General features: G+C 30.4%; 1 protein-coding gene across 1 annotated transcript in view; it reads left to right on the top strand.

Annotated features, from left to right (window-relative positions):
• LOC143236573 (CLIP-associating protein 1-A-like) overlaps positions 1-13,387 on the top strand; it is a 64,513-nt gene that overhangs the window by 40,605 nt on the left and 10,521 nt on the right. The window contains exons 6-10 of the mRNA XM_076474871.1: positions 3,798-3,879; positions 6,570-6,629; positions 7,228-7,292; positions 9,559-9,651; positions 9,904-10,049. Coding sequence (XP_076330986.1) covers positions 3,798-3,879; positions 6,570-6,629; positions 7,228-7,292; positions 9,559-9,651; positions 9,904-10,049 — 446 coding nt within the window. The remainder of the gene's footprint in view (positions 1-3,797; positions 3,880-6,569; positions 6,630-7,227; positions 7,293-9,558; positions 9,652-9,903; positions 10,050-13,387) is intronic.

Here is a 13,387-nt window from a genome sequence, read left to right as displayed (position 1 = left end):
TGTCACAAAGGCTAAATCAACCAACCTCGTATAGTTTGTTACAAAAGTATAAAATTAACAATGATATAAGGTAATCGGAAGCCCACTCAAACCAAACCAACCCATACTTTTGAGGAAAGGTATTTCACTTTCCTAACTGGGGTATTCAGGGTGTTCCTCTTTCACTCAGGTGTGTCGCCACTGCTGTTAATATTCAAGATCACGTGGTTTCTTTCTAATCCAGTAAAATTGTTAGACTTCTTTAAAGATAAAATTTTTGGCTGTAATGTTATTCCGTTTTCAACCACACAAAAAAGAGGTTGAAGTAGTTAATAAAAGTTGTCTTTCAAGTAAAGAATTGATTTTCCGCGAATCTCTGGACGCCTAGTGTCCGAAAAAGAAAACAAGTTGTGCCGTTTATGAAATGTGGGTTAAATATGTTATCTTGAACACTGTATCACAGTATACGTCGCAAACATTAGTTGGTTATTATTGTATCACTAGACTTCATGCTAATAAAATTCAGTGTCAAAAGTAAAATTAAAGTTTATTATTTCAAAATGTAGCTTTGTTACACGATCAGGACACTTTTATTATTTTTTTATTGAAGAGGAAAGCTGGAGAGTAAACTCCTGTTTAACACCTGCATATGGGAATGTAGATATTTCGTGATCGTTTCTGTCCAGAAGGTTTAGGTAATGAAACCATTTCATGGATGCCGTTGTTTGCCCCCTGGTGGGGTGCTATCAAGGTATTTGAAAGTGAAAGCAGATGTGCAAGATATTCCCTTACATCTCACCCTTAGGGTATGAACTGGGGTAGAAAAAGCAGAACACGTGTTCAAAAGACATTAGAGTGTTGACCTCGTTGTAGAATATCCTTCCTGGCAATTTCCTTCTACATAGCATTTTACACGCACGCACACTATTGTTATATATATGTGTACATAATAATCACTTACCGTTTCTTAATTGAAATTTAGTTGCCAAGTCACATATTTTTGTGAAAAACAGATAATAATAACAGATAATAACAGCAGTAATTATAATTGCTTATTTATAATCTTGTGTAAGTATTCGGTTAAATTTAAGATGATTTTTGTCACAATTGTTTATTTGTGACAATATTTGAAATGTAAATATGAAACTGAATAACAAAACAAAATGCTGCTTCCTTATTAGGGTTTAAGAGACTGACTAGTCCAGTCAGTAATATATGTTGCATGAGTTGTTTGTATTTTTATAAAAGTTCATAGATTTTCATAATTTATCGTAATTAATTTAATTTGTTGTTATTATGTAATCTGCTTTTGTTACTCTAGTGTATGTAGCACATATACAAATCCATCACCTAAAGTGATGTAATAATTTTGTAACACTAGCATATATAAACTATGAAATCCAGTAATTTCATGTGGGGTTGTTTTCCCACCATGTTTAATAATAAATAGAAAATTGTTCAAGAAAGTTAAAGGGCTTGTAATAATTATCCTTGATAAAGTCAAGTTAAGTAAGTTTCCCACTTTTTCCATCTTGTCTGATAGTAGGTCAGCAGTGAGTTTACAGATTTGCAATGTTAAAATATGAGATCCAACACTCATGGTAGGGAAAGCACAGATAGCCTGTTCTGTAGCTGTGCACTGAAATGAGCATATTTATATTATTATTAACTAAAACAGTTCTAAAAATGTATGTATTACACATGCATACATTATAAGATATTATTCTTGGGCAAAGTAAGGTGTGTGTGTGTACATTTCACAAATGTAATGAGCTTTCTGAATGCATAACATAGTTTTAAACACTTGTACTTCCTTAGTTTTGTTCATTCATGATACATGATTGGTTGTTCTTTTCTTGAACTTAAGCTATTTTAAACTATAGATGTGCTTTCACACAAACTTTGTTGCAAATTTGTTTTCTACTGATTTTGGTCATAAAAAGGAATTGTGAAGTGTGAATGTTGTACGAAAGTTCAAGCTTAATATTTCAATATGCTTATTTTTGCAAATAAAATGGCAAGGTTTTGTATTCATGTATTGAGATTTATATTTCATATGTGTAATAATAATATAATAAATATTTATTCCTTGCATTTTTACCCATAAAATTATGAAGTTCTACACTTTTACATGTCATATTTATTTTAGTATGTTAAAAACAATAATAACAAAAGTTCTACATTGTAGAATCTACAAGTTCAGTGGACTGTATGAAAAGCTTCAACTAGCTACTTCCATTTGTTTCCAATATTTAAAAATCATTATCATTTTTAGGTACAAAATCTCAATGTCTAAGTCATAAAACAATTTAATGGCTTTTTCAGTAGTAAGGTGCTAGTGTAAACATTTGTTTCTCATCAACGAATTCATCAAAATATTAGTTTCCAGCTAATTAAGGTAAATTACTGTTAGACTATTGTGTACTGAAAGTTATTCAATTATTGCATGATTTTATATGGTTCTCTGTGCCAGTTAAATTCATGCACATCTTACATGACATCATTTTTACTTCAGTAAATTCAGTAATAACAAACAGTAAAAATGTATCTTTATGTTACTTTAATATCATATACAATACATGGTAAAAATCTTTACACATTTTTCTGATTTTAAATTAATTTTCAAATTTACTTGCTATTAGCAATCTGACAGCAGTGATGTTGACTTCGGTAAGTACTTCAGATATTTGTTACCTGCTTCTTATTGGCTGGAAGTTCTTAATGTTTAAAGTAAATAATAATAACAGCAAAATATTTGTTAATGGTCTTTAAAGGAAACGAAAAGATTCTGAAAAAAGAAACTATTTACTTAACGAAAAAAATATTTTTTTGTTTTATAAAATTTTGTGGGTTTTTTGTTTCAACAGTAATAGATGTATTTGCCATAATCATATTTTAAATATTGAATGGTGGGTTATTCTACTTATTGTTCTTCATAATTACATTTTTCACTATGTAGTATTTATAATTCTAATTCTACCAGAATATATAATGTCATTATCTTAAGTGACAGAAGTATATTCATGGTTCTTTTTATGAATGATAACAGTTATAACTGACAGAAGTTATGATGGTACTACAGGAAAGTTTTGCTAGATCTGTGGTAGGTTAATATATATAGAAACTAAATATACTGAAGTTTCCAAAGTTTCAGTGCTAATTTGAACTATGTTTTTAAAGTAAATTAGTTTAAGCACTTTATCTCATCTTTCTTGAGGATATCTACCTTGAGTGTTTAATATCGAACAAGTAAAAATAAAAACAGGAATATGTTCCGGAAGAGTTCTGTCAGGTTTTCATTTTCTCTTCCAATTCATCACCATCTCAGATTTAATATGAATATCAGTTGGTGTCAGTCAGCTTCTACAAGATGGGAGAAACTGATTGTTAATTATTTTGGTAATCATGTGAGGTGTATTAACTGTAGCCCATGATTCATGATGGTCATCATTTCTCTTGTGTAAGTTTTGTAGAATTGACAAGTTTTGTACATTCTATCTATTGCAGATGAGCAAAGGCTGTCATAGATCTTTCTGTTTTGCAACTCTAATGTATTTAGAAATAATTGATAAAAAAAAAAGTGCAGTATTTTGAAATTTTATCAGTTTGGATTCTTGTACTAACAAACAAAATGTTTTTTGACTATTTTTGTAAAAATAAAACATTTATATAAACAAGAAAGGTCAACTTATGAATAAAATTACCTTACCAAGTGTTATTTATTTTTCAGTAGCTATTGTTGTTTATCTTATTAATACAAAATTGTGTGTGTAAAATAGTGACATCCCAAATCTAATTTAAAACTGTTATTCTTACAGTCCTCCAAATCATCAGCCAAGCGGGCCAGTAGTGCCCCACCTCCAAGAAAGACAATGTTATCAACCCCAAAACGCACTTCCAGTATGTATATGCTTAATGATTCTATGTTTATGTTTCTATAGTGTGTATGATAAATCAAGGTAGAAGTGCCTTGCCTTCATTGTGTGTAGTAAGTACTTATCCAGCTGATGTGCTATCATTGGATCATGCTTTGACAAACAATATAATGTGTTTATTTTTTCTGAGTCCTACTATCTGACAGTGCTGTATCATCCTAATTTTTGAAGCTCATAAGATTAATTAAAAATGTTTTTGTCCAAATTAATAAAATATAATAACAAACTCATTATTTTTTTTATTGTATCAGGTGAATTTGTTAGTTTGTATGTTGGATGACAGGACTAGAATGTAGTTATTTTTATTTCCAGTATCATGTGACATTTATTATTGGGTTTTTTTTTAAAACCCTTCCTTGATATGTGGTTCTTGGTATCGCATGTTTATGATTCATACATACATTTGTATTACTAATAAGCTGAAACTTTGTTTTTATAAGTGTGTGTAGTAAAACTTCATTGATTCAGTATTTCTTACTCTGTAATGGCATTAGGTAATTGTAACAAAGAGAATCAATCATTTCATGACTCTGTAATTGATTATTATTTCTCTTAATGATCCTAAAAGTAGGCCTAGCAATCAATACGTGTATTCATGCATATAATCCTCAACTTGAATTTACTTATAGTGTTTCATTATGTTGTGCAAAAAATAATGGTAAATTTTAAATTGTAACTTTTATAAGAAATAAAAAAGATTCAAAAGCAACTTTATTAATCAAAATAGAAACCTAGTGAATTTATACAATTATGCCAACAAGGAACAAGATTTTTTATGCAATAAGTCCTAGAACTAAAATGTTCTTTAAAGCCATTCTCTGTTGTTGAATCTTTTTTTTCCTGTAAAAAGTGGTGACAGGTCTGTGAAGTAAGGAGGATAAGGCAGTGTTTCACAGCCCAATTTGTTGAGTTTCTGGAATTTCATTTAAGTAATGTGTGGCCAAGCATTATCATGAAGTAAGATTGGACCTCTTCAGTTGACTGATGCTGATGTTTTATTTGCAACTTTCCATGCATTTCTTCCAGTTCCTGACAGTAAACCTCTACAATGCTATTCTGGCCCTAGTTGAGCAGGCTGTAGTGGATAATACCAGCCACAGACTGCTATACAGTGACTATAATCGTCTGTTAGTGCAAAACTGGCTTTGGGAAGTGTTTTGGAGCTTCGTCATAGTTGAGCAATTATGCAGACCACTTTCTGCTGTTGTGAAGGATCCACTTTTTATCATTTGACATTTTGATAGAGAAATGGTTCATTTCTGTTGTGCAAAATCAGCACAGAGCACAGTTCAAAATGGTGATTTTTGTGATTTTCACTGAGTTCATTTGGAACATACCAGTTAATTTTTTTTTTCATTTTTCCAATTTAATCAAAATTGTTGAAATGCCAAAATTAAATTCTTCTGTCATTTCTTGAACATTTGTCACAGGTTTTTTTCCATTAATGCTCTGAATTGGTCGTTTCCAACAGAAAAAAGGATGTCCTCTGCCCTCCTTATCTTCAAGACTCGCATGTCCATTGCAAAATGTTTGGAACCAACACTGTACTGTGTATATTAGGAGGTGGTTTCTTTGCCCCATGCTTGGTTGATATTTGCAAGCTGCTCATGATCCATTTTGACCATGTTTGAATTCATACAAAAAATTAACAACTTTTTTCTCCATTATTAATTGTAAGGTTATGAAACATTGGAAATAAAGTTTTATAAAATAATAAAAAACACTAATCAATAGAATAAAGCTTTAGTTTTTCAATATGAAGCCATAAAGAGACAGGTTTCTTATCCTTATAAATGACTAAACTTTTAATACAAAAATCCACCATTATTTTTCAAACAACCTGAAAGAAATAGAGAAAGGTAGACATATGTATACATGTATTTAAAGTGATAGAAAATGCATTCAGCAGTATGTAAAGTTTGTTTGTTTTTAATATTCATATTTACGTTAACACATTCTCAAATTGAAATTGCACTAAATAAGTCATCAACCAATCCTGCTAGATAACAAATAAATAATTTATTTACTTCTTATAATGCTCCCTGCTAGTACAGTTGTAAGTCTCCAGATTTACAATGCTAATATCAGGAGTTCGATTCCCCTCGGGTGGACTCAGCAGGTAGCTGGATGTGGTTTTGCTATAAGAAAATACATGCATTTCTTATAACTGTTAGTATATATGTATATATTAAATTAAGAATATATACTGCAAATGTATTTCTGTGTTTATAATTACATTAAATAGTTTGTACAATATTTATTAAAAGCTTTGTTTAAAATTTTCAACAAGAAGTAATTATGTAAATGTACACATTTCTATCACATGTTTTCATGAAATTTTGAGCCTTGTAAGGTTAAATTGTATGTATATTAAGAAACGTAGTTTTAGTCTCATATTTTAAACTTTCAATTTGAATCATGATTCAATGTTTGTCTTTAGCTACAAACTTAATTTCAAGTGCTTAAACATTCTCTAAGAGTATAGTAGGTGCCATAATTATACAGTAGTTTATTAAACTGTTACGTAGCTTGGGAAATTAACAAAAATGTTGAAAAGATTTTTTAAGTGTTAAATTTCTCAAAAGTTTTAACATTGCTGTGTTTGTTTATGCCATGTCTAACTTGTGTCATTTTCAATTTCCTTCTTCCCAAAAGCCTTGCAGCAGAAGCGCAGCCCAAAGAACGGCTCGGAAAAAACAACAGTCTCTGCTGCAGGTAGGTTTATTGATTGCGCTTAGTAGGAGTTGTTAATTTATACATTTTTATGGTAATAAGTAATAGTTTCTAATACTTCCATTTCTCACAATCCTAATATTAGTTCCAATCTAACTTGATTATTGTTGCTGTTAAAGAATTGAGTCATACGTAAATTTTTAAGACCAAATTTATATATTTTTTCCAATATTTTGAATATAATAATTAAGATGGTTTTATTAAGTATTCATGTTTATATTGTATCTTAATTTGATCACTTTGTGAGGGGTTTGTGTCTAGAACAAAATTTTAAACATATATTAAAAAAATGAGTTATTTTTCTCTTTTTCTCATTATCTCCTTTGGACCCATAAGGCTTGTTAATGACTGTCATCATTACCTAGGTATTTTTATTCTGACTTTTAGTACTGATATTCAATTAAAGTGCAATTCTTTCATTTTTTGACTCCAAGTAAATTAGTTTCAACAGTCCATATTTCTTATTTATAACATCTTTAAAGTGATAATTTCTTTTTAATGTATGTGTTTATTTTTTTGATTTTGTAACTGTTTGCAAAAGCTTGGTTTGAAAAATTGTGTTTTTTATGTAACATATTAGTTCCAGCTGGAGCAGCTGATGAAGAGATGTTCATGAAAGCATTTGAAGATGTTCCTCGGGTGCAGGTATCTTTGTAATATCTAGTTATTTACATTACCTTCTAGGAAGAAGTGTTGGTTAGTTCAAACAGTCATTGGTTCATGGCATATGCTATTATTAAACTATTTGTACCAATAAACTGAAATATTCTGTATAATAAGACTATTATTAAACTATTTGTAACAATAAACTGAAATTTTATGTATAATAAGACTATTATTAAACTATTTGTAACAATAAACTGAAATATTCTGTATAATAAGACTATTAGATCATAATTGAGTCTAAAAGGTTCCATGAGCAGTTGCCACACATTCTGTTGAATTTTTTAACTTATGAATGAATACTAATTAAACATTTGTAGAAAAATATCTATCTGCAGTAATTTGATTTAATAAGTTGTTTTTGCTGGTTCGTTAGTAGTGAAAATTGTGCTTTCAAACAAGATTTTAACACTTGAAAGAGGAACAGGTGTTTCCAGTGTGTCTTTAAATATGTCTGTTGAAATTGACAGATGGTAGATTTATTTTGCTACATAAAAATTCAAAGAAAACATTAATTTAATGTACAAATATTTATGACCAAGATCTTTTCTTTCTTTATCTTTGTTTTCTAAGATGTTCATTATGTTAGAGAATAGTGAATGGAAGTGATATTTGATATTAACTTAGTTAATAACATAGAATAAAGTAATAAAATATACCAGTGGGTAATTATCTAATGATCAGCACATAGTAGATAAAATAAATCTGATCTACAATAGGTCGATTACTAGCTAATTTTCTGCCAAAGTTTGTTTACATGAAACTTAAAAGAAAGTAGGTTAATCAACAAGGCTGCCACATAACTTGTCCCTTAAGAATCAGTGCCACATAACTTGTTCCTTAAGAATCAGTGCCACATAACTTGTTCCTTAAGAATCAGTGCCACGTAACTTGTTCCTTAAGAATCAGTGCTTATAGTTTGGTTATCTTTCCTAAAAGCATAATACTTGTTGTATATTAAAATCTATACACAGTCTAAAACAAAGATAAATCTGTAGATAGTGGGTGATTCTTAATTTAGTCAGTCCCAACTTCATGATACATAAGCTGAAATACACATCAACCAGTGTTCAGTAAGTTTAATAGCAATCATGTATTTCAAAGTATTAACTTGAATGTAAACTTAGTCTTAACAATTTTAAATTTTACAAAGCTTCTTCGGGAACAAAAGTTGCAGTTTGCTTTTCATCTACTAATGAATAAAGATTGAGTTAATCCCACTTTTCAACTCCCAACATTCATTCAGTGTGAGAAAAGCAAGGTTGTTTGAGAAACAATTCAGCAACTTTCATACCTTGACATTGAATCCCTTTAAAATATTTAAAATTTTCTAAAGCATCAACCTGCTAAGATTGTTTGCAATTGATTCAATAGATTGAGAATGATTAATCAACAGTCTTTACAAAGTAGAAATAAGATTTAGATCAAGTTTGTCATACATACACACAAACCCACCCCCATAGGACATTACCCATAGTTCATAGTGTTTACATACAGAGTTTGGTTGAGGTAGGCTCAATAAGATCAGAGGAGTTAGGATACAAACAAAGATACATTTTATCTCTATCTATATAGCTATACAAATGTTGGTTGAGGTTGGCTCTGTAGGATCAGAGAAGTTAGGATACAAACAAAGATACATTTTATCTCTATCTATATAGCTATACAAATGTTGGTTGAGGTTGGCTCAGTAGGATCAGAGGAGTTAGGCTACAAAGACACATTTCATCTTTATCCATATAGATTTTGCTTTAGTTTAAAATATTTGTCAGATGAGTCAAGGCTACTAAACACCATAGGTGAGTTTTAGGACAAATATGTGAATACTGTATGTATACTTTAACCTCCAGAAGAAAAATGATTGTTGACAACTGCTTTCTGAAAGACCATAGATTTAGCATGTGGAGATTAACCTCCAAAGTCATAACTGTTTCAGTGTTAGACTCAAATGATGTCTTAATACCAGGGTTGTATGACATGATCTTGTCTTGTATCAGTCGCATCATGTTTCCAAACACAGGTAGTATGTATATAGTTCAACTTGAAGTTCTGAAGTACGTGCAACAATAATTATTTGAATTTATTGATACTTAAATATTGTAGCTTAAACTGAGATTTGAATATGGGAAGCAAACAACTAACAAATGTTATTTACATATGAGATTTAAATAGGATAATATCATAAATATGAGTGAGTTTTATTCCCATCTGACATACATGTATTAAGATAGGAATTTTCTCCCACCAGTTGTACTCGGGACGAGAATTGGAAAATCAACTTGGAAAAATAAAAGAAATATTGTCTAATCCCAACAATGAGTGGGGGAAACGTATTGAAGCAGTGAGTTTTCTTAACTCATTGTTAGTTTTCAAATATAATTAATAACAAAGTGTTTTTTGTTAAGTTGTAAAGAAAAAATATTTTCAAAGTTTAAGTTAAATATTTAAAAATGCATTAATATTTTGCATTCATTTTCAGTGGTAAAATATTATTATTAATAAAAATTAAATATAATGTTTCGTATAATCAGTTTTTCTATATAAAATATTTTCCACAGTAAAACATAATTTAAATATTCTGTTATTTTTAAAGATGAAAAGGCTGAGAAGTTTTATTATAGCTGGTGCAACAGAATATGAAGAGCTGTATCTTAACCTCCGTCAGTTAGAAGTACCATTTCAGACTACGTTGAAAGACCTTCGTTCACAAGTTGTTGAAGCCTGTATTACAATAGCGAGGTACTTTTAGCATAATTTTTCTGTTTTCTTCTTTAACCTTATAACAAGAAAAAATGTGATTGAAAGTTAAAATTTGTTAGCTTGAGTGCATTTATAATCATGCAATTATTATAACATAATGAAAAGAAACAAAAATATCTAATAAGATTTGGTAAGAAACCTTTGAAAAACTGAATAACACAAATATAGGTTATTTTGTTCTAGAAATTTCACAATTTCATGTATTTACTTCAGTACAAGATATCACTTAGACTGTGATCTGTGATAATAAAACAAGTGAGAATTATTTTTGTATGATACAAGTTAGTTATTTTGAAGTTTAGTTGGGTAGCCAGTAATGATTTTGAGTTGGCTAGCTAGTAATGATTTTGAGTCGGCTAGCCAGTAATGATTTTGAGTCGGCTAGCCAGTAATGATTTTGAGTCGGATAGCCAGTAATGATTTTGAGTCGGCTAGCCAGTAATGATTTTGAGTCGGCTAGCCAGTAATGATTTTGAGTCGGCTAGCCAGTAATAATTTTGAGTCGGCTAGCCAGTAATGATTTTGAGAAAATCAGATTCTTTTTAAAATACAGTTTATTGTAACTTTCTTGTAATCAAGCTAAGTGAACATTTATTGAGGTCTGTCAATCATCTTCAGCTTATGGTAATAAACTGTTGAATATTTTAAGAACTTGTTATATTGTTTTAAGAAAATGTTCAGATAATTAATTACTTTATGATAACCACAAGTATGCCTAAGAGGTGTGTGGTAGAGCTCTGGATTTTGGAGCTGGAAACCAAGAGTTTAAGGCCATGTGATACCTCAAAATATTTCCTGCTCTTTAAGCTGTGGGTACATTAGAAGGGTGGTAAGTCATTCACATAGTGAAGATGACAGATGGCTCTCTTCCCTTTCCCTCTGGTCAGTAGTTCAAATTTGGGGCATTGACAGATAACCTTTGTAACTTTGCCATAAGTACAAAATACAAATAAATGTCTAAAGCAACTCACACTGACCGGCAACTTTATAACACTTACCACCTAATATTTTGTTGAACAACCTATTGTCATAGTTATCCTTACTTTGTGAACAAAGAAGGTTATTTACATAAATTAACCCAATAATTAACTATTTGGTATCTGAGTGTGATCATCTTGTCCCAAAGGCAAAATTGCACCACTGAATTAAACATAGTGTAGAAAATAATTTGTAGACATTTTTGAAATGTACTTCAGAGTTAAATTTTGTTTTATAAAAAAAAAAGTTATTTTTTAATTTTCTAAATAAATATATTTATCAAGTTTTGGTTTTGAGTTGATTTCAATGCATCCAAAGTGAAAACTCTTTTTTTGAGCATAATATGACACTTGTAACCCCCTAGGAAGAAAGTGTAAATAATTTTAACAAAATAACACTGATCTTGAACAATTCTCATTACTAGTATAATTTTATCAATTTAAGTCAACCATTGTTTCTCAACCTGAATTATCTTCTGTATCTCAGCTTTGATGAGTCTTATCATAATGATCTAAACTTAAATATACACTAGTACTGTAGAGACTGCAGTAAAACAATAAAAGCTAAGCTTGGTGATATATTGCCAATAGTGGTAGGAGACAGTGATGGAAGTTGTTCTGGAACATCAATTCCAATCTTTTTGCTCTATTATTTTAAACCTTGTATGTATTATAATGCTGAATAGTACAGAAAGAAATGATTTTTGTGAAACAACACGAGTTGGCTTAGTTAGGTCATTTTGCACCTGGCCATATCAAGTCTTATTTTATTGACAAGGCTGCTGGTGTAAGGCTATGATTATATTAGGCCTTATCAGACTTAGTTAGGTCATTTTACACTCAGCTGTATCAAGTCTTGTTTTATTGACAAGTTCACTGTTGTAAGGCTGTGTTCATAGGTTGATAAGGTCTAATTTTTTAATTTCTTGAATGGGCAGAAAAAATCACTGAAAGAAAATTTTAAATGCTTGCATATTAATTTAATAGTTATCACACACATTAAATGAAACATTCTAATCAACAGTTTTTAAAAGGTAGGTTTGTGTGTAAGTTTACTATGGCAAAAATGTTATTTTTATTGTACACCATTAACCATAAACACATGGACAATGCAGGTGGTGCTTTTTAGATCAAAACGAAGTTAAAATGTATAGTTTTAGTCAATATAAACTTTATAAGAAAATCGTAAAAGAATGTAGGAAACTGTAAAACCAGTCATTTAAATATACAATATAGGTAAACCTAGGCCCTGCATGGCTAGGTGGGTTAAGGGGTTCGACTCGTAATCTGAGGGCTGCGGGCTTAAATCTCCATCACACCAAGCATGCTTGACCTTTCAGCCTTGGGGGTGTTATAATGTGACAGTCAATCTCACTATTTTTTTGGTAAAAGAGTAGCCCAAGAGTTGGCAGTGGGTGGTGATGACTAGCTGCCTTCCCTCTAGTTTTACACTGATAAAGTAGGGACAGCTAGCGCAGATAGCCCTCATGTAGCTTTGCATGAAATTCAAAAAACAAACAGGTAAACCTTCTGAGCACCTCTTACAAACATTTATGAAAATGAAATATTTTCAGATTTTCAGAGCTGTGAATTGATATAAATGTCAGATATAAAATATATTTTCTCAAATAACATTATAAATTTCATCTCATGTTTTAAACTTAACTTATAAAGTTAATTAAATTGATATGAAAGAAACAATAGAATATAAAATGCTTACATGTCAGATCATGTAGAAAATAGTTGTTTAATCAGATATCCTCACCAATTTTCTGTCCTTTGCAAAGTATAGTAACAGAACTGAAATATCTAAAATATGCTTGAGTGTATCTTGTTTTTTAGTAGCCCATTTGTTCAAGCATATGGACCAAAATTAATTCACTTTTATCAAAAGAAGAAAATAGAAGTAAAGGTCATGTTACAGCTCATCCCATTATTTCTCAGTTAGGTAAAGATTTGGTTATTTTTACTGGATGAAAGAAATAGTAAAATTACTGCCATGTTCTTAGAAAGTGTTGCACTCACAGATGTAGGAGTACATACTTAGGGGGAGAGGAAGTTGAATATCTAGAATGTTCTCAAGTTAAAACTTGATGTCTACAGGTGTGAGATGAATATTGGTAAGAGAGTCTAGAATCATGCTTCCTTTAAAATTGTTAGCCAAAAATGTTGTTAAAAACATTGGCTTTGCATAAAATTAAAAACTGAAAACCTTAAAAGGGCTGGAAACCAACTCTCTCCTCTCTCTCTCTTTGAGTTGGACTTCCTTGGAGAACAGCATTCAGGTCCACCCTCAATATTATTTGTCTTTCCAGAGAACCAATTCATATCATAGGAACA

Source organism: Tachypleus tridentatus, chromosome 13 (assembly GCF_004210375.1).
Source record: "Tachypleus tridentatus isolate NWPU-2018 chromosome 13, ASM421037v1, whole genome shotgun sequence".
Lineage (NCBI taxonomy): Eukaryota > Metazoa > Arthropoda > Merostomata > Xiphosura > Limulidae > Tachypleus > Tachypleus tridentatus.
The sequence above is the reverse complement of the archived record's forward strand: the minus strand, read 5'-3'. Positions and strand labels throughout refer to the sequence as shown.